Source organism: Schistocerca piceifrons, chromosome 4 (assembly GCF_021461385.2).
Source record: "Schistocerca piceifrons isolate TAMUIC-IGC-003096 chromosome 4, iqSchPice1.1, whole genome shotgun sequence".
Classification (NCBI taxonomy): Eukaryota; Metazoa; Arthropoda; class Insecta; order Orthoptera; family Acrididae; genus Schistocerca; species Schistocerca piceifrons.
In genome coordinates this window covers 261,875,588-261,898,211 of record NC_060141.1, presented here as the reverse complement: position 1 = coordinate 261,898,211, position 22,624 = coordinate 261,875,588, and the positions used below count along the sequence as shown (strand labels likewise).

General features: G+C 38.1%; 1 protein-coding gene across 1 annotated transcript; it reads right to left on the bottom strand.

The window, feature by feature from the left end:
- Positions 1-10,079: 10,079 nt before the first annotated feature.
- LOC124795775 lies at positions 10,080-10,484 on the bottom strand. Its single transcript, XM_047259859.1, has one exon. It carries the CDS (start codon positions 10,482-10,484, stop codon positions 10,080-10,082), a length of 405 nt encoding a protein of 134 aa, XP_047115815.1.
- Between the last annotated feature and the right edge of the window lie 12,140 nt (positions 10,485-22,624).

The following is a 22,624-nucleotide window of genomic DNA, read 5'->3' as shown; positions in this document are numbered from 1 at the left end:
GAAAACTGAAAACGATTTTCTTCAAATATTTGTCAGCAAATTTCGCAAAAAATAACATCTTTTACCTTATTGTAATCAATCCATGCAAACTGCTCTTTCCAAGAGGTCTGATAACAGCATTTTTTTTTTCCGGGAACAGTGTTTTTTGTCACCGCCACAGTTCCATCACTATCTGTGTCTTGGTTGTCACACACGGCACCATTAACACTGAGTCTAGCTTCACCACCGCTAACACTTGATACATTGTCACATTTCTTCTTAATTATAAACTTGTCCATTTTAAACTGGACAGTAAGGGACGAAAGATTAACAACTGAACTGAGTCACAGTAAGACTAACTGACCACTGGCGATGCCCCGCTCCAGAATATTTACGTTCACTGCCAACATTGGCTGCGGCCTGCATAACAGTACTGTGCGCCTAACAAGAAGTAGCCACGTAACAATACTGTTGATTACTGTCCAGTGGGGGGAGGGGGGCAAACTGAGCCATCACCCAGGGCGGCAGATTTTTGGGGGTGACAAATACATCTTGCGTAAATGAAGGAAAGTGAGAATAAACTGGAAATATAAATTATTCATATAACCAAGGGTCTTATTGAAAATTATCTATGGTACAGAAACAGTGTGCTCCGATTTACGAAAGAAACGTTTTCCCCAACAAAAATGGCTTAAAATGTATTGCACTGTAAACATATCACTGACTGCTGCTTTGATCTTAAATACATATTCACAACAGAGAGACGAATGAGGGTGATATGTGAAAATAAGGTGTCATATATGAAATATATTGTGGGAAAACTTGACTATGTCGAAAAAGGGGAGGGGGGGGGGGGGGGGGCGCTTCACATGTTCGCGCGGGGCATGTTACCTAGTCCTTCTAGCGATCACCATCAAATTCGGTGTCACTATTGCTCATTAGTTTCTTTTACAAGCTGCTGTGGGAGGATGTGGAGCTTGTCCTAGCAGCCAAGACGCTGCGAGCTCGTGGTGAGCTTTTGTTCCCCGCATACCTCCGTACAGTAAAAGTGTGCGAATAGTACAGATGCAGGGGACAAACCATGTCACGACAGTTCATCATATGCAGAGGTTGGAGGAGTAGCAGAAAGGAATACGCAATAGCTCGTAAAATCGGTATTTTTTTTCCTACATAATCATTACATACTATTACGCAAAAATGTATGTGCAAGTTTTAACAAATTTCCCAGTAAAGGATGAGGAAGAGAGTGGTGAGAAATGCATGTTTGAATTTGAGGGGGGGGGGGGGGGCGGGGGGGGGGGGGGCAGGCACTTACTTTTAACCCCTCACTGCATGATCTTTTTTTTTTATTTTTCTGAAAAAAATGTTACATGTTATGTTCAATGTTCTGATTTCATAAAAAATTCTAAATCTTATGTAGGGGCAGTTATTTTAGAAATAAGGGTTTGTGCCATATATGGAACAGCATGCAGTAATGATTAATACCATGTGATACCAGTTTTGGGATTAATGATGCACAATGTGGAAAATATACAATAAGATACGTACATGAATTAGCAGAACTGTATTTATATAAAACAATTACACTTTCTATTCATTACAATACACATATTTTGAGAAAACAATTACACTTTCTATTCATTACAATACACATATTTTGAGAAAATAAAACAAATTCTGTTTCCATTTTTCTCTATTCATTATGAAACTTGATGAAGCAATTTCTCTCCTTATTCAAGCACAATGTCGCACTGCACTTCATAAACGCTATATAGGATTTTCCCTTGCATTCTGGATACTTGCAACGACCACGGTTTTCCAGCCAGATAGGCATGTGATCTATCCCAACCAGTCGCACCTGACGCTGTAGAAGAGCTGCTGTAGGGCCTCTCTTCTTCTTGCAGTCAAGCTGTTTTTGTAGTTCATTGCTTGGCCTACCACATTTCTTGGATAAGGATTTCCCAGTTTTACAGAGGCCTCTGCAACTGCGACCTTGAAATCAACAAGGGGCATGTAGTCCGTATTTCTTCTTCTCCATAACAGCCAGCTGTTCACACAAGACAAGTCAACTAGATGAAAGAATATCTTCAAGAACCATTTGTGTGTGTGTGTGTGTGTGTGTGTGTGTGTGTGTGTGTGTGTGTGTGTGTGTGTGTGTTACTGTTATAAACCCCTAATTTCCCGTGGCTGCCCGGTTAGTTCGATTGTATTTTTGGAGGGAGATGTTATTTATTTATACGTAGTTTCATGTTTGCCGCCTTGTGTATGTAGTGACATCATAGGCGCCATATTGGAGACACTTAGAATAGCAATTTCTGCCATATTGATAATGTCATGGGTCAAAGCATGCAGGTGGAATCAGGCACTTCCGTAATCCCGAAGAATTTAATAACTCTAGTTATAAAGTTATTAAATTCTAGTTATAAAGCCCCCCCATGAACCATGGACCTTGCCGTTGGTGGGGAGGCTTGCGTGCCTCAGCGATACAGATGGCCGTACCGCAGGTGCAACCACAACGGAGGGGTATCTGTTGAGAGGCCAGACAAACATGTGGTTCCTGAAGAGGGGCAGCAGCCTTTTCAGTAGTTGCAGGGGCAACAGTCTGGATGATTGACTGATCTGGCCTTGTAACATTAACCAAAACGGCCTTGCTGTGCTGGTACTGTGAACGGCTGAAAGCAAGGGGAAACTAAGCCGTAATTTTTCCCGAGGACATGCAGCTTTACTGTATTGTTAAATGATGATGGCGTCCTCTTGGGTAAAATATTCCGGAGGTAAAATAGTCCCCCATTCGGATCTCCGGGCGGGGACTACTCAAGAGGACGTCGTTATCAGGAGAAAGAAAACTGGCATTCTACGGATCGGAGCGGAGAATGTCAGATCCCTTAATCAGGCAGGTAGGTTAGAAAATTTAAAAAGGGAAATGGATAAGTTAAAGTTAGATATAGTGGGAATTAGTGAAGTTCAGTGGCAGGAGGAACAAGACTTTTGGTCAGGTGATTACAGGGTTATAAATACAAAATCAAATAGGGGTAATGCAGGAGTAGGTTTAATAATGAATAAAAAAAATAGGAGTGCGGGTTAGGTACTACAAACAGCATAGTGAACGCATTATTGTGGCCAAGATAGACACAAAGCCCATGCCTACTGCAGTAGTACAAGTTTATATGCCAACTAGCTCTGCAGATGAGGAAGAAATTGATGAAATGTATGATGAGATAAAAGAAATTATTCAGGTAGTGAAGGGAGACGAAAATACCATAGTCATGGGTGACTGAAATTCGAGAGTGGGAAAAGAGAGAGAAGAAAACATAGTAGATGAATATGGATTGGGGCTAAGAAATGAAAGATGAAGTCACCTGGTAGAATTTTGCGCAGAGCATAACTTAATCATAGCTAACACTTGGTTCAAGAATCATAAAAGAAGGTTGTATACCTGGAAGAATCCTGGAGATACTAAAAGGTATCAGATAGATTATATAATGGTAAGACAGAGATTTAGGAACCAGGTTTTAAATTGAAAGACATTTCCAGGGGCAGATGTGGATTCTGACCACAATCTATTGGTTACGAACTGCAGATTGAAACTGAAGAAACTGCAAAAAGGTGGGAATCTAAGGAGATGGGACCTGGATAAACTGAAAGAACCAGAGGTTGTAGAGAGTTTCAGGGAGAGCATAAGGGAACAATTGACAGGAATGGGGGAAAGAAATACAGTAGAAGAAGAATGGGTAACTCTGAGAGATGAAGTAGTGAAGGCAGCAGACGATCAAGTAGGTAAAAAGGCGAGGGCTAATAGAAATCCTTGGGTAACAGAAGAAATATTGAATTTAATTGATGAAAGGAGAAAATACAAAAATGCAGTAAATGAAGCAGGCAAAAAGGAATACAAACGTCTCAAAAATGAGATCGACAGGAACTGCAAAATGGCTAAGCAGGGATGGCTAGAGGACAAATGTAAGGATGTAGAGGCTTGTCTCACTAGGGGTAAGATAGATACTGCCTACAGGAAAATTAAAGAGACCTTTGGAGAGAAGAGAACCACTTGTATGAATATCAAGAGCTCAGATGGCAACCCAGTTCTAAGCAAAGAAGGGAAGGCAGAAAGGTGGAAGGAGTATATAGAGGGTTTATACAAGGGCGATGTGCTTGAGGACAATATTATGGAAATGGAAGAGGATGTAGATGAAGACGAAATGGGAGATAAGATACTGCGTGAAGAGTTTGACAGAGCACTGAAAGACCTGAGTCGAAACAAGGCCCCGGGAGTAGACAACATTCCATTAGAACTACTGATGGCCTTGGGAGAGCCAGTCATGACAGAACTCTACCATCTGGTGAGCAAGATGTATGAGACAGGCAAAATACCCTCAGACTTCAAGAAGAATATAATAATTCCAATCCCAAAGAAAGCAGGTGTTGACAGATGTGAAAATTACCGAACTATCAGTTTAATAAGTCACAGCTGCAAAATACTAACGCGAATTCTTTACAGACGAATGGAAAAACTGGTAGAAGCGGACCTCGGGGAAGATCAGTTTGGATTCCATAGAAATGTTGGAACTCGTGAGGCAATACTAACCTTACGACTTATCTTAGAAGAAAGATTAAGAAAAGGCAAACCTACGTTTCTAGCATTTGTAGACTTAGAGAAAGCTTTTGACAATGTTAACTGGAATACTCTCTTTCAAATTCTGAAGGTGGCAGGTATAAAATACAGGGAGCGAAAGGCTATTTACAATTTGTACAAAAATCAGCTGGCAGTTATAAGAGTCGAGGGGCATGAAAGGGCAGCAGTGGTTGGGAAAGGAGTGAGACAGGGTTGTAGCCTCTCCCCGATGTTATTCAATCTGTATATTGAGCAAGCAGTAAAGGAAACAAAAGAAAAATTCAGAGTAGGTATTAAAATTCATGGAGAAGAAGTAAAAACTTTGAGGTTCCCCGATGACATTGTAATTCTGTCAGAGACAGCAAAGGACTTGGAAGAGCAGTTGAACGGAATGGACAGTGTCTTGAAAGGAGGATATAAGATGAACATCAACAAAAGCAAAACGAGGATAATGGAATGTAGTCAAATTAAATCGGGTGATGCTGAGGGAATTAGATTAGGAAATGAGACACTTAAAGTAGTAAAGGAGTTTTGCTATTTAGGGAGTAAAATAACTGATAATGGTCGAAGTAGAGAGGATATAAAATGTAGACTGGCAATGGCAAGGAAATCGTTTCTGAAGAAGAGAAATTTGTTAACATTGAGTATAGATTTAAGTGTCAGGAAGTTGTTCCTGAAAGTATTTGTATGGAGTGTAGCCATGTATGGAAGTGAAACATGGACGATAACTAGTTTGGACAAGAAGAGAATAGAAGCTTTCGAAATGTGGTGCTACAGAAGAATGCTGAAGATAAGGTGGGTAGATCACGTAACTAATGAGGAGGTATTGAATAGGATTGAGGAGAAGAGAAGTTTGTGGCACAACTTGACCAGAAGAAGGGATCGGTTGGTAGGACATGTTCTGAGGCATCAAGGGATCACCAATTTAGTATTGGAGGGCAGCGTGGAGGGTAAAAATCGTAGAGGGAGACCGAGAGATGAATACACTAAACAGATTCAGAAGGATGTAGGTTGCAGTAGGTACTGGGAGATGAAGAAGCTTGCACAGGATAGAGTAGCATGGAGAGCTGCATCAAACCAGTCTCAGGACTGAAGACCACAACAACAACAGTTATAAAGAAGGCAGATTTTGGCAAGTTTAATAACTCATGACTGCAAAATACTGTCATGTATTGTTCAAGAAAGACTTGAAAAACTGGTAGACACCAACCATGGGGAAACTAGGTTTGGGTCCTGGAGAAAAGTAGGGCACACAAAGTAATACCAACACTACGGTATATCTTAGAAGATAGGCTGAAGAAAGACAAGCCCTCTTGTATAGCATCTGCCAATTTACAGTAAGCTCTTCACAATGTTGACTGGATTACTCATGTTGAAACTTTGAAGGTCGCAGAGGTAAAATACAAGGACTGAAAAGTTGTCTACAACTTGTACAGAACCTAAACTGCAGTTCTAAAGAGCTGAAGAGTCTGAAAGGGATGCAGTAGTACAGAAGGGACTGAGACTAATTTGTAGCCTCTCCCCAACGTTATTCATGATGTCCAATGGGCAAGCAGTAAGGGAAACTGTGAAAAAACTCGTATGGGAATTAAAAGTTCAGCCAGATGAAATAAAAACTTTGTGGTTTGCCAGTGACACACAGTTCAGACAGAGACAGCAAAGGACTTCCACAAGCAGCTGAACAGAATGGCTAATCCTTGAAAATGAAGTTGCAAGAACAATATTAACAAGGGTAATGAATGGAATGTAGTCACACTAAATCAGGCAATGCTGAAGGAATTACATTATGAAATGAGGCATTAAAAACAGTAGACGAGCTTTGTTATTTGGGTGCAAAATAACTGATGATGGCTGAACTGTGAAGATATAAAATGTGGACTGTCAATAGCAAGAATACAATTTCTGATTAAAAAAGTCTGTAAACAGTGAACATAATTTAAATATTAGGAAGTCTTCTGTAGATATTTGTATTGAATGAAGTCTTCTACGGAAGTGAAACATGGACTATAAGCGGTACAAACAAGAAGAGAAGCTTTTGTAATGTGATGCTACAAGAGAACGATGAAGATTTTATGTGTAAATTGGATAAGTAATGAGATGGTATTGAATCAAACCAGAGAAAAAGAAAGTTATAGCGTAACTCATGTAAAAGAAGTTATCAGTTGTTAGGGCACAAGGAATCATCAGCCTGTTAATGGAGATAAATGTGAGAAGTAAAAGTTATGGGGCGAGAGAAAAGATTGACTACAGTAAGCAGATTCAAACCGATGTACGTTACAGCAGTTCTGCAGTTGTGCAGGGTACACTAACAGGAAGAGCTCCGTGAATATAGTCTTTGTCCTCAAGACCACAACACAACACAACCTCAGCAGGAGTGTTAAGTGCTACTGCTACTAGCAGTTATTCAGTTTTTGCAAGGATGCACAGTTTCAATGTTTGTCTATGCCATATCTAGCATACAACTAACTTGGAAATGAAGAAAAATATGACCTTATTTCATAAGACTTTTGCTATTTGGGTCAGTTTTTCCAAAGTGCTGGTGATGTGGATACCATAAACTAAAAACTCTCATGGCTTGAAACTTTGTTAATTATTAAATAGCAATAAAAAAAATTAACTGTAGCAGGTCATTACCAATACCTAAATTTTGTTTGTAACTTTTGTGCCCACACTTTACTGCTGTTTATATAATTACAGTTCTAATAAATATCTAATGGAAAGGCCAAATTGCTAAGTTTATATATAGATACACGTACCATTTCCGAGATTCACAACCACCATCTCACTGCTTAAAAACAGCAGGAACCAGATACTTTAGCTAATGCATACTTCCACAATATTAGACGTTTTGTCTCTACATTGCATTTGTAAAGAAATACACAACAGTGCCCTAAAATGATGGTCAATATGTTAGCATTAGGCTGCCTATACAATAGTTACTCTGGAATTAAATTTTAATAGAGACAAGTAAGTAAGGCTGTCATCTATCAAAAGGTTGGTTTGAACGCCACAATAGTTTACTATACTTCTCACAGTTAGAGAAAATATCTGACAGTGCTGTTGCCAACTTTCAACTGCAAAGCTGGAAAAAGCTACTGCTGATACTGCCCAACAGACACAGTAGCCTAGGACTGCAGTAACACCGAGGCACTGTCATTTTAAGATAAACAGAGTCGTGATATGTATCTGGTCATAACAGATGTACAAAGCCTTGATTAAGTTTCAGAAATCTTTCATAATAAGGAATAAATGAATTGTCCTGTTGCATGTGGTATGTGTTTGCCTTACTTTGACCTTTGAACTGATTTACCATGTTAATTTACAGGAGGGTCCTATAGTTTAATGTGAATTCTGAACCATGGTGCAACTGGAATTTTTCAAATACCTAAATCATTGCCAAGAGGTGAAAGAAGTAACCAGAGACAGAAAAAAAATCCTAGGGTTCACAGGGATTCAACCACAGACCTTTGGACGTATAGACTGGTGCTACCAGAAAAGAATGAAATATATAGCCTAATTGTTTACAGAGGGGGCTCAAAATCATATGTATTTCAAAAGAAACTCACAATTTGTCATAGTAAAGTGAAATATTGACAATTCTGCATTTGTTCTCCTTATTGTTCAGCTATAATACTTTTTTCATTGCAGAACTGTAAAAGATCCACAACACAAACTGCCAATGGCAAAAATAAACCACATTTCACCAGCCAGTCCACTTGCTCGTTTCCAGTGATCACACAAATCTCACTCAGCCCAAATCTGGCCCATTATTATGGTGGGACCAAAAGTATTACAATGGTGGCTCTTACCTCAATTCACATGAGTAGCTGAAAGGAGGCACCTATACATCATGCTCAAATGGTTAAACCTGCAGAACTACAGGAACAAAAATGATTTACTGAATGTCTACACAATTCCACAAACAAGGACTTCTTCAGACCAGTGTCAATGTAAAATATCCTATTTTAGAATTCTGATTAATAACTACGGTATTACAATAAAGTGATAAAATAATATTTTGAGTTCCTATTCTCTCTTCAGTAAAAGGTCATCATTGATACATTTACAACCTATGATAACACATGCTTCAGATAATTCTGTACTTGGAAATTCCACATGTTAACCAAGTACAGCTTGAACTAAGAGAATGAGTTTAATTCAGATTTCCTTTTCCAGTATTTAAAGTGCAATTCTATATTCTGGTGACAATGTGTTCATCAAGTTCTAACACAACAAGAAGCTGGAAATCCCTACCAATAAAAAAAAAAAAAAAAACTGAAACATACTGTTCACTAATTTGATTATCTAGCTTCAAGGACCGAAGTCTCCTGTTAACTACATGACATGTGGCAACGTTCACCAAATACAGGATTTTATTCTTACAGCATATAGGCCTACATAACTGTTGTCCTCTGATAAATAAACACATACATACCTACAGATGATAAACTGTAGCTATTTCACATAACTGCAAAAGCAGCACCTTTTCTGATGGAGTAGCTTTCCTCCTAATCTTCTGACATAGTTAGACTTAGTAAGCACAAATAGTTACCAGCTCTTATATAGTTCTCTCTCTTTATTAATATGTAGACCCATTCCACAACCATGAAAGGTCTACAAGATGTAGCAACTGATTAATGACACTGTAAAACAAAAGTATTAGGTTACTTAATGACTGGCCCCAAATTCCATTAAATAAAATTCTGCACTTCCATTCCAAATTCAACTGCAGTTCCTAATACGAAAGGCTGCAACCTGTGCTCACATAAAATGGATCAACTTAGAAAATCCGGCCCCTCAGTACCTGTGTTCACATATACATCAAAACTAGGACCATTATTATAAGATCACAGCACTTGGGCAACATTACACAAAATCTTTCACGTATAGCCATGTTTTTCTGCATGGGATTCACAACTGGAACACTGACAATGCTTGACGAATAAATAACAGTAATACCACTATCTTTCTATACATGTTGTGCTGCAACTTGTTACGAAAAAAAAATCTGTTCTTACATAAAACTCTGAAATCAACTTAACATTTAGGATGTGTTTTACATTACACAGGATATAAGGCAAAACATCAACTTCATAAATATTGCAATAAATTTTATTAACAAAGAGCAATTACAAATATGCAGTAATAGTTGCTATTTTTGATATCGCTTAGTAATACCATAACACACCAAAAGTCCAAAATTTGTTAGTTGAAAAAAAACCTGCAATGAAAACTTGAGTTTTCTTTACAAGGCCTAACTGCTAACTCTCATTAGGATATAGGATGACACGACTCACACACTTGGGAAAGAGCTAATATGTTGCATTTGGAGAGTTCAAATTCGTTACAATGAACAAAAGCACAATGTGGGCTTTACATAAAACAGTTATATGTGTACAACTGTAATGAACACTAGCGAAGGTGATGGAGTAGCCTCTTCGTGAATTTCAAGTTATGCAAATTATTCTAACAATGATCGGTTAAAAATCACTTATTCGGATTTAGTTGCATCTTTAATAATAAGTCGCTTATCTTTTACTCCTTCAATGTCAAGATGCACTTTATAAACATCCCATTCCATATTCGTGTTTTCACGTTCTGCCCAGAAGTACATGGTGCCTTTTGACTGAGGTCCTTTTACAGGTACTTGGAACTGTGCTTTATATCCGTCGCAAAAATTTTTTGTTGTATCGCCGAGGTCTAACTGGCCCATCTTAATTGGTTCGCCAAGTAAAGAAACTGCTCCAGGGTGAACTCTCAGTATCTTCATGGCTTCTCTGAAATATTCACTCTTTTGCAGTCGTGCCTGTATTTCCCAATTGGCAAGCAATCCAGCACTTATTGTGGCAATCCCTCCGTATACGGCAACCTTCATAAGCGTCTTTGTAGAAACCATTTTTCATGTTGCTGCAATAACCTGAAGAATTACATCGTGCGTCAATTAGCTTTATAGACCTTTTGAAAAGCACAGTTTAATCTACTATAACTACGTTACTAAAGTGAGAGCGATTTCGAACACTGAAGTGTCCTGCATTTAAAGGACTTTTATTTTTAATTCTATGTCAAACGTACAGCGAATTAGGTAATGTTTAACAAATATCGGCGCAGTAAACTCGGTTTACACATCAAATAGACAAACTAACAAGAATCGTTCATGGCGCATCTCAAACGTAACCTAAAAATTGTTTTCGATAATTAATTTCCAGTTATAACAGAGAAACTGAAACACGTGTTCCCGAGGCTACTGTATATTTGCAACACGTTTTGAAAGATAAAGTCATATATACATTCGTCTAACAGGTTATATACATTCGTCTAACAGGTACTGACTGTAGGTGACAATGTAACTGTACATTACAAATACTTGGCGAAAATTACACTGTATGAGAGACGCTAATGAAAACAACTTCTGAAGATATAAGACACTAGTGAATATTTTCGCCACATCATGTAATTGGTGAATTTCTGTTATTTAAAAGGTTACTTCGTGCAGATCTCTTTAGTTCTACTTTCTAGCGCCAGAAAAGCGTCGTGTTTGGTGTATCTGCACTGCTCAAGTACTTCTTATGTCAGTTTCGCTTGCAATTTTGTTGCTTGGTCACCTGTGGCGTGGTTGTCGACCCCCAATCAATTGTTACGCACTGTTGTATTTCATCGTTCCAAAATTGTAATGCCGTGTCTGGCAGTTTTCTAATTACAATTTGCGTCCTGTGACTAACAAAATCTGTGCTTACATACACTGATGATTCCAAGCTCTATCAAAAGCACGTCAATTTTTGAGTAACTTGGTGTGCCAATAGTCAAAAATAGGGAAATTTAACGTTAGTATACAAAGACCAACCAACACTTGCTATTTAAGGTCGCTTCCATCAGCCACCGCGCCGAGTGTCTACTTTGTTTGTGCATGTAGTACATACAATCACAGAGTATATCCACTCGGCACTCAATGTCTCTCACACTGTCGGTCACGTCGATTCAAGTCACGTACTCTCACTTCACATGGCTGTACACAACTGTTTATTCGCGGGAATTGTGGTCATCACAAGATGATTCTCAATCTCAACCGTTTTCATGCAAAACGTGCATATAGTCACACACTTGATGAAGCTTATTCGTCGATACTGCAGCCCACATTTGTGCGAGAATGACAATTACCGGACTCAAAATAGATGTACAAATTAATTTGTAATATGAATGTCAAATGACTCGTTCAACATCATGCCGGATTTATCGTGCAAAATGATCCATGGAACATAAAAACAATTAACTAATCAAATGGTTTGCAACTTGCAGCGATTGCTTGTATGTTAGAGAAGGAAGACAGAAGCGCGAGGAAGCGCAAAAAAGTGTGTAGGCCCGAAAAAAACTATTACACGGTACAAAAGGGATATTTCATATTCTACAATAGCTCGGGCTAGAGGAATCTCCATTTTATAAATATTTTATAAAGTCGAAGCACCAATTTTCTCATTCGTTACGTCAAACTGCACCCAGAAATATTAATAGAAACATGGAGTTACAAGCAGCCATTACACCCCGTGAAAAATACGTTTGTGGCGACTGGCGTACGCGGAGCTGTCAACGCGCGATCAGCTGATCGCTTACGATATGCCAACTGAGTTACCGCACAGGCCGCTAGGAGCGCTGACAAGTTGTTACACCTAGAGAGCCTGTGTTTGGTTCTGTTACATTCATTTTTAGTTTTGGAGCAAGTTTCAAGTCATTATCCTGATCAAAATGATGTAGATCCTTAATGTGATTACAGTCAACAACTGCGGATGGCAGCCTATAGTTTTCTCTTATCCTCTCTGGAATGTTTATAATAGTGTTTGACTGCAAGCATTGTCTAATATTTTTAAAAAGGTGTGGCACATGTGCAATGAAATATATTTTTCTTGATGGACCTTCAGGGTTTACAATATAATTCTGAATGGCAGTTTTTTCCAGACACAATTCCAAATTGTTTCCACATACTTTGATTTGCAGCACCCATTTCTGATGTCACACAATGTACACATAATCCTATATTTTCACTACACTTAATGATTTGTAAGATAATGTCACACAAAACTTTTCCATTTATACGACCTCCAGTAAAGTGATAAGCTACTACCTGTTTCCATATGGAAGTGATACCACCCAAAAGAAAAACACAAGCATGTGTGGCCACACCTCCCTGACATGGAAGTGTAACATTACCTGTAAATTCACCTGTCCCCACATCAAATTCCCTGCTTGGAGTAATTGACATTTCATCAATCAGTAAGACACAGTCACATTCTTTCTCCCCCATAGTCTGAACCTTTTCCTTTAAAAGGGAAAATACTTGGTCAAGAATACGTGAACTGAAATTTAAATCTTGAAGCCTTCTTTATAGTGTGCACTGAGATGGAAATGGAACACCAGAACTGATTAAAAAGTCAAATCCTTTGCCACCACATGCAAATTTCACCTGAAGAGCCTTTTTCACACTACAAGCTGTCCACTTAACTTTTTTCTGGTGTAAAGAGTTCATTTGATTGGCATTATATAATGTTTTTAATTTTTGTGGAACAGTGGTACACATATTGCCGAGTTTCTTTTTTAAACGGATATTATTTAAAGTAAGGTCACTGACCTTCTTCTTAAGAGTTGATATTTGTCTTTGCTGTGCCTGAATATATTCTTCTAGCTACTTTAACTTAACCCTAAGCTCATCCACACTACACATGGGCTCTTCTTCACACTGCTGCTGGAATTCTGCAACTGATTCCACTGAAGGGCTACTGCACTCATTTTCAGAAGTAGACTGCTGTTGATGTAGTGTCAGTTTTCTTCTTTTTGCCTTTGGTACCGTGTGGGGAAAAATGGTTAGTGTGGCAGTTGACCTGAGTTTCCTTTTGCCATCAACCCTGACTTTTTCCCACTGGAAATCAGTGAAATGTTTCTGTAAGGAAAAGAACATAATTGTTATTACCTGATACACTATTTGAATAACATGTTTACGTGATAAGGCTACTACAGAAAGAAAGAAAGAAAGAAAGAAAGAAAAAAATGAAGACAGAAATCCGAAATCTGGGAAACTTCCTGCCCTAACAGCATTAATGAAATAGTTATAAAACTACAATCAGATTACCTGGAATTACCAACAGTGGCCTAGAAAGTAAATGACACTCGTGGAAATCTTCAATACAGTGCTGTTAAAAAAAAAAAAAAACACCTTGTGACACTGTAGGACGTAATTATGACGTCTGCAGCTTAGCAAAATTCTTACACATTAGATGCACAATCCCATTTTAATTCTATGTTTATAAGAATAATGTGCTATAATAATTTTCACACAGCCAATTTACAGGTCTGTTTTCAAATTTAACTATGTATATTGCAAGTTGTTTTATATGTAGTAAAAAGTAAAAACGAATTACGTCGCACAGAGAAGAGGTCTTGGTTGGTTTCCACAAGGTTCCTGTTTGATTTATGTCAGGCCTATTGACTGGGACTGCCCACTGCTTTCATCTTTCTTCATTGCGTGGAAATGCTAAAATACGAAATCCACCTTCGCCTCTATTGGAACAACCAAATCCAGCACAGCCTGGCATCGTTTACGAACGTCTGCAGAACGAATTACAGATGTCAAAAACAATACTGTACAATTACTAACGTGTTTACTTCAAACATGTAGGCCTACCGACTTCATCACAAAAGGCTTCATTATTTCAACTCGTACTTAAGATCGCAAACGCTAATTACTTACTAAAAACGATATACAACTAAATCGCACATGCATGCACAGCGCATAAAAAGTCTCTCAATAATTCAAATACCTTTTAATGATTTCCAAAAGTCCTCTGAACTTCAATTCAACTCAAAAGCACGCCGAGAGACGTTTGGCAGAAAAATTGTGCCAAAGCTAATCAACCAATCACGGGCAACTTCACCTATGGTCACTCTCTCTGTATACAGACTCTCTAGTTACTCCTTGCCACTGCACGCGGACATTCCACGTTTTTCTGAATGTTCACAGAGGGGTCCTGAAAATTGTAGACACTATTTGGTAGTCAATATCTTTGGGACAAAATGACGTAGCGTTGCAGTTTTGCAAGGTGGTGTAGTCCATTGTTTTCTCAACAGCTCTTGGCACGCGTGCATCAATGAATGAAGTAAGACTGTCGTTTGAGCAACGCAAGGCCTTATTGAAGTGGTAAAGGAAGTACGAAAACGTGATGTAGGTACAACAGCAATGGCTTAACGAGTACGGAACTCAGCCACCAACATGTACATCAATTCATCGTGCTCAGGATAAATTTGAAGCCGAAAGTAGTGTTCTGGATGTGCATAAGGGAAAAGTCTGGCCGACCAAAAATATCAACAAGTCCAGCTTTCAGCATTGCTGTGTTGCAGCGTTTTTATATCACCTCAAAAATCTGTGAAGCAGGGTGCAAGTGAAAGTGGGATAAGCCGATCAAGCACATGATGAATTCCGATGGCTGCAAAGTGGAAAGTGTATATTCCAAGATCGCTGCATGTTATGCATGAGGGTGACCCGGGTCGAAGGATGAACTGTGAGCGGTTTGAAGGCACGCTTAGCGCTGATGAACAGTTAGTAAGGATGGTTATCTGGTCTGATGACGCACAACTCAAACTAAATGGTACAGTAAACCACCACAGCTGCATATACTGGGCTCCTGAAAATTCTCAAGTTCATGTGGACAAACGTGTTAGTCTGCCAGATGTTAATGGGTGGGGTGGTCTGTCATCACATGGTTTGATTGGTCATTCTTCTTTGAAGGTACTAGAGCCGGTAAGGTGTACCTTCATGGGCTGCAACATCAATTTTACCTGCCATCTGAGAGGTGTTTGGAAATGAAAGATTTTACCTACAAAAAGATGGCACTTCACCTCACTACCACAGAGATGTCAGAGCCTACTTGGATGAAAATCTGCCTGAATGATGGAGGCCCTTGAGCAAAAAAGTTTGACAACCATTGTCATAGTTGTTAGTTGATATTTGTGGGTATTGTGGTGTGTTTTGTAGTTATTTTGTTCAGTTTAGGTTTTTGATAATAGTTAAGACATTTGAGTTTTGGTTTGTTTGCATCGTGGGCTTCGTTTCAGCTACACAGGATACAGGTCAAGTGAAGGTGTTGATACCAGCTTCAGAAGCGATTTGTGCTTTTGTGGTTATCGTGGGTTTCATTTGAGCTATGCAAGCAAAGTTTTCGATACCAGATTTTTGTTGATTTCGCTACTTGTATTTTTAGCGTAAATTTGTTTTACTATGTATTGTTAGTAGGTATGTTGTTCAGTTTGTCCCGCCCAAAATTCCTGCAGGTGTCCTGTTAGGATGACACTCTTTCTTGAATTAATTGGGTTATAGGTTACATAGTAATACTGTGCTTCTTCATTTGCTTACTGTGTAATTTCTTGGATGACACAGTGTGTAAGTGCGAAATGGCAGGGCCCACCATGTTGATGACATCGCAGGCCAAAGCTGACAGGTGGTAATGGATGCTTCACTATTCACCTGGCGGCAGGAACTTAGCAGCTGAGCAGTTGTTGATGTGTGTGCTTAGCAACAGGGTATCGTCGGTTACCAATATGGATGCGTCTTTGCATCACCAATGATGGGAATTACTGTTATAGCACATCTAATGTAGTGTTAACAATGACAACCTATCAGTACCAAGATGTGTTTGTTTTATCAAAAAATAATTACCTAATAAATGCTACTGATTCATCTAACTTGACTTTACGACGCGAATTTCAAGCTACATTTCCTATTCAGATGTATTGCAGTTTGCTTCTACTGTCAAGACAACCAGAGATGCTCGCGCATCTTAATAGTGTTATAAGTTATTCTGTGTCGAATCTCCTGGCCCAACGACGCCTGGCTTGGCTGTCGGTTTAGAGTGTACAGCGACCAACTTCAGAAGCTGCCGTTACTGTGCTGCTGCCAGTCCGCCACCGTTGTTTCAGCGTCCTCAAACACATGAAGCATAAGAACACAAAAAACACTGCACATAGTACATCTTTTACATAATTTTAACCTATTACATTTATGAATATTAACGCTGAAACTCGTTAGCTACATGCTACTTCATATATCACAGTATTCTTACCCCAAGATCATACATCGAACAGAGTAATGGAGTAAGGCATTGCTGATCGACAAAAAAATGTGCGATATTCACTCAAGAATATAAGCACATAACCCTGCCCCCTTCCCCCTCCAGCGGTTCGACATATTCGAGTCATAATTCAATTTTCACTACCACACACTGAGTACTTTATCAACGTCATTATTGTACATTTTCGGTGAAGTATTGTAGATATTGGGGAGCATTCAATAGCTATTCTCTGTCCAACAGTTCCATCTTTAGATTATTAGTTCAAACGTTCCCTTATTATATAAACAACAATAATTTTGTTCCCCTTATATAAAGAGTTCATTAAGGCTTCACATACAACTATGTACCATTATTTATAAATTTTTTCTAAACGATTGTAGGCATCTAATTGACTTTGTCTAAATGGATCGTTAATACAGACAGTTTCATCTTTTTAAGTTTACGGTCACTGTGGCACCTTATCAGCTAATAATGTCATATTTTGTTTCTTTACTCGAGATCAGTGTTTCGGTTGTCTAGTAATGTAACCGTGAAGCATTTGTAATTAGTCAGAATATCTAATGAAGCATTTGTAATTACTCAGAATATCTAACCTTCTAAGGCCGTTTCAGTTAGTGCTATGTATATATTAATTATAAGGGAATCTCGATTATACTTTGATGCATAAAAATCCTGTTATTCTCTTGCTATATTATTATGGTTAGGCATACAAAATAGCAACTATCATCTTACAGGAAATTTCGTAGTACAGTAACTTGTATACCAGACTACTACAGGCTACAAATTCTAGATTGCTCTGGTTTTCTTTTACACTTAATAATAACTATATTAATCCTTGCCATGTTGCTTTTAAAACTAAGATACTGTTGCTATATCACTATTTTACCATAATGTGACCAGAAGTTTCATACTCACCGGCAGACATCCCCCCATCGCTATCCAATGAAATAGGAGAGTAGCATGCAAAACAATTATTGTTATTCGCTGAGATCATGATTCTCCCACAATACTTTTTTTTCCTAAGTTTAGGCCATTCATGCCTATAAGTTCTCTTATACTAATTATCCTTTCATTTACTTCTATATTAAAATAATAATCATCATTGTTTACACATTTCATCAGCAAATTGAATCTCGAGACTAATTTCATCATCCTCGCCGTTTGCTACTTGTGCCCTGGCATTTATAATACCTAGGATATGCCTTACCACATATACTTTCATTCAGCACCACTTAGTGAATCTGTAGGTACAGTAACACCTTCGTATTGATTATCCTTTTAGTTATAACTTCTTATTTTATACCCCAGCACTTACCAGAATATAAACTGCTATTTGGAATTTCTTACACGCAAGAAGGTTACATTATTTGGAAGAATCGTCACCTGCGTTACTTCATGTATCTTTTCCTGAACATTCTTCACATCTATGATTAAGTTACTTCTTGCTTTAGAGAATCTTAGTATGCAGTTTCACACAGAGTGTTCTATTAGGTCTTGCGTCTTAGGTTTTCCCTGCCTTCTAATTTTTTTCCCTCTTTTTCCTATTCGATTGAGAAACGCTTTATACTCTGATCTACCTCCCTGTTCTTTTCTGACAGGGAGAAGTCCCAGCTAGTTAGTATCATCCAGTGTGTTTAACCAATTCACCTTGTATTTTCTGGCGATCTACCTATATTGTACAAACCTTTAATCTTTCCTGTCTTAGGATCTCTAAGTTTCATTGCTTTCGAGTGTAGCTTGCCAGTTACTTCCCACGGACCATGGTTTCTTAAACAAAAAATCCGATTTTCCTTTGGAGTTTTTAACTATGTCCATGAGCCTTAACTAATGCCCATTACGGAACTTGGGTATTCTGGCATTTACATTATGTCTCTCTACTCGACTCTTCCCATCTGAAATAAGGTTTTGCTTAACTTGTTTCTTTAATATATTTATTTGAATTTGGTGTCCTGGGGGGCATAATAACTTAGCCTGTAATGATTCCGCTATTATTTTTTGGTCCACTAGTTCATAAAGCGCTAATCATTTTGGACCATTTGTTGTATCGTTTGTTACAGCTTGTTCTATAAATGCATCTGATTTCTTTCATAATCCTCTTTCTGTGTTACTGGATGGGTGATACACTGAAATTTTCACATGTCTTACATTATCATTGTTTAAGAGTGTTTTAAATAATCCTCCACAAACTGACTACCATCATCAGATAATAACTTCTTTGGTACCTTATACTTAACGAAGTAGACATTCTTAAGACGTCAAATTATTCCTACAGCCATAGCCGACTTTAAAGGATACAGTTTTACAAATTTTGACCAGCAGTCTAACATTACGAAAATATAAGACACTCCACCTTTTCTCCACTAATGGACCATAAAAATCGACGGCAGTGAGATCCAGTATTCCTCTAGGTATTATCGGGTAAAGCGTAAATTTATATGGAACACGTTTATCTTTAGCCTTCTGAGATATTTCGCAGCGCCTTATGTTGCTTCTAACCGCCCTGCCTATTCATAGTAGAATTTTTAATATGTTGTAGGCACTTTTTTATGCCGAAATGACCGTATGCTCCATGTATATAAGTAAGTAGCTCATCTAGTGCATCCTCAGGAACACAAATTCGCCACCTCTTGTCTCCAAGATGGCTGAACCAATACAATATCCCCTTGATCAGCAGTCAGTGATCTTTCATATCCTTTTCCAGTAGATCTACTATCCCTGCTAGATAGTTATCTTTATTCTGTTCCCCCATAATGCTGTCAGCTAACTCCTTTTCATATCATTTTGCTCTCTGTGATTTAAAAAAAATAAATACGTGTTCCCTTACCTTCATCTTCTAACATAGGTAAGCTTTCTATTCTATGGATAACATAGAGAGAGCGTCTGTAACGATATTCTCACTTTCCCTTACATATCTTATTTCAAAATCAAACTCCTGCAAAAATAAAATCCAATGCATTAATCTTGAATGTAATGACTTCCTTTTCATTAGGAATACGAGTGCATGATGGTCTGTCTAAACTATGGTCTTTCTACCTGATAATATATATCTAAATCTTTTAAACTCCCACACAACTGATAAGGCTTCCTTTTCAGAAACTGTGTAATTCATTTTGTGGGAATTTAACACTCGCTTTGCAAATGTAAGGCCTCTATGTTCACTATTTACATTAGAGAACTCCCCTGAAGAACCTTGCAAGCTATTCCATAGCAAAGTGCATCAATGGACATTTTAAAATCCTCGTCCGTCTGTGGACGGTTCAATAAACCAGGCGCAAGGAAATCCTGTTTTATCTGGTCAAGCCTTTCTCATTCCTGTTGGCCTCATTCTCATTTAATGTTGTGTCTAAGCAAGGTAACAATATCCAGATGTGCAATACTCATTCCTAGTATACATCTTCGATATTATCCCACCATTCCTAGAAATAATGTTAATTGTTTTGTTATTCTAGGATAGGGACATTTCGTTATAGCTTCCAGTTTTTCTGGATGTTGTCCTATCCGTTTACTATCAATGATGTGCCTTAAGTATTTTACTTCCTTTGCCTAAAAGACAGATTTACTCAATTTTATAGTAATTCTCGCATCAAAAAACCTTTAAACACTTGTTGTAACAGTTTTATGTGTTCAGTCCAGGGTTTTGTTACTATTAGCATATCATCTACATACAACAATATTTTCTGGACTTGTTCGCTTCCTAGACCTTGAGCCAATGCTCTCATGAACTCACTGACACATTCAAGCCGAAAGGTAGCACTTTAAATTGGTATCAACTTCCTGCAAATATGAAGGCTGTTGCAGGTCGTGAGCTAGGATGTAGTGTGACCTGCCAATACCAAGTGTGAGATCCATAGATGTCATATACTTAACGCCTTTCAATTTTCATAAAATTTCTTCTGTAAGTACTGGTCGGTCCCTTTCCATTTCAGTATACTGATTTAATGTCTGGGCATCCAGAACCAATCTCGTGTTTCCACATGGTTTCTTTACCACCAACAAGGAATTATTAGATGTGCTAATAGATCTCTCGATTATACTTTCATCAATCATTTTATTTATCTCCCTAGTAGCGGCTTCCTTAAAAGCTAGAGGTATTGGGTATGCTTTTTTAAAGGAACTTTTAACTTACATTCGTATCTTTTAATTATACTGGGCTTGTCCGAAAATACTTCTTGGTATTTACTCTGTACGATTTTTAGCTCTTCCTTTTCTTTTTCATTCTGTGCCTGGCTTTCTGTTAATACTACGTATGGCCTCTGAAAGGTTTACATCTGCTTCCCCTTTATTTTCTTTAGTTCACGACATCGCACAGAAGTCATAATTTGCCCAAACTTCTTCTGATTTACTCTCTGGTCTTCCTATGCTTCCCCTTTTACAAAAACTGATTTCCTGTATTGGTTGTAATATGGGAAATTTTATCTTCCTATTTTCGAAATCGATTATGATTTGATTTCCACCGATCCAGTCTATGACTAGTAATATAAGAACATTTAAGTTTGACATCACTAAGAAATTATATGGATGAGCTTCATGTTTCCCCAAGAAACTGTCAATAACGTATCTTCTTTAATTCGTTTCCCTCAGTCCCCACAAATACCTATTACTCATATTCCTTCCACTGGTAAAGTGAGATAATGTGCACTTTTCTTAAGTGGTTGTAAGTACTTCTATTTATAACACTAATATCACTACCCGTGTCTAAAATCGATTGGATTGTTATCGAGCCTATTTTTCCGAATTTAACGGGTTTTATCACCTCTTCCTGCCACTCAGATTTTCTTTCCTCCAACAATTCTTCTCTTAACAATCGGTCTTGGTTCAAAGTTTGCACACACTAAGCAACTGGGGGCCCCTATTTCTATACCTAGGTCCTACAGCATGGCCGCTACCGAAGGACCTTCTTCATTTTCCACTGATACGATCATGACTGTTCCTATCAGATATCCTGAGTCATTCTCATCTCTCATGTACTGTCTTTGACAAAAACTTTTATTCGAACATTTATTAACCTGTTGATTTCCCTGATCATTACTACAGTTATTATTATTATATTTTGCTCTCGTAGTTTCGTGATGCTATGTTTTCTATCACTTTCCCTCTTTCCATTTACATCACAATTGTGACCCAAAACATCATTCCTATTTTTTCGAGCCCATTTCTCTTCCTTCACTTTACTTAACATATCTAGCTCGCCCAAGTATTGTAAAATTTCATCTGTTTTGGTGTAATATTTGCCTATAATGTTCTCCCTGACATATGTTGGTAGTTAACTAACCAGAGCTTTTATTAATTGTGTTTTATTTAACTTAACATCTATCAGTTGTACCTTGTCTAGATGCCACTCGAAATATTGTTTGAAACCTCCTCCCCCATCCCCCATCTTCTCTCATATGGGCTGAGCATCATAAGATCTAATGACAACTTATGTTGCTCAGCTGTAGGCCAATATTTTCTTCAAACCTTTTATAAAGTTGTACCTAGTAAGTAAATTCACAGCAATTCAATGCACCCCAGTTCACGGCTTCTCTTTTTAGGTATACTAATGCCCATTGTACTTTCTGCTCTTAATTTTATGAACGTGACACTACATCTTCAAACCATTTCAAATAAGTTATAGGGTGTAACCCATTTCCTGGTTCAAATTTCGAAAACTTTCGCAAGAGTCTGCTGTTGCTGTGAAACTGAAAGTCTTGCCACCATTCTCTATCTGATTGGACATAATCCCTCTCCTGATTATCACCCTTGATTATCCTAGAGTCTTCTATTACATTAGTGTGACCTATGTCACTACTACTTCTGGTTTTATGACCTTCGCATAACCTTAGTAACGTAGTATCAGTATTCCTATTGTTAACAGAACATAACAATCCCTGTCTGTTAGTGTCAGATAGTTACATATCTCTCTCTCTCTCTCTCTCTCTCTCCTGAGAAA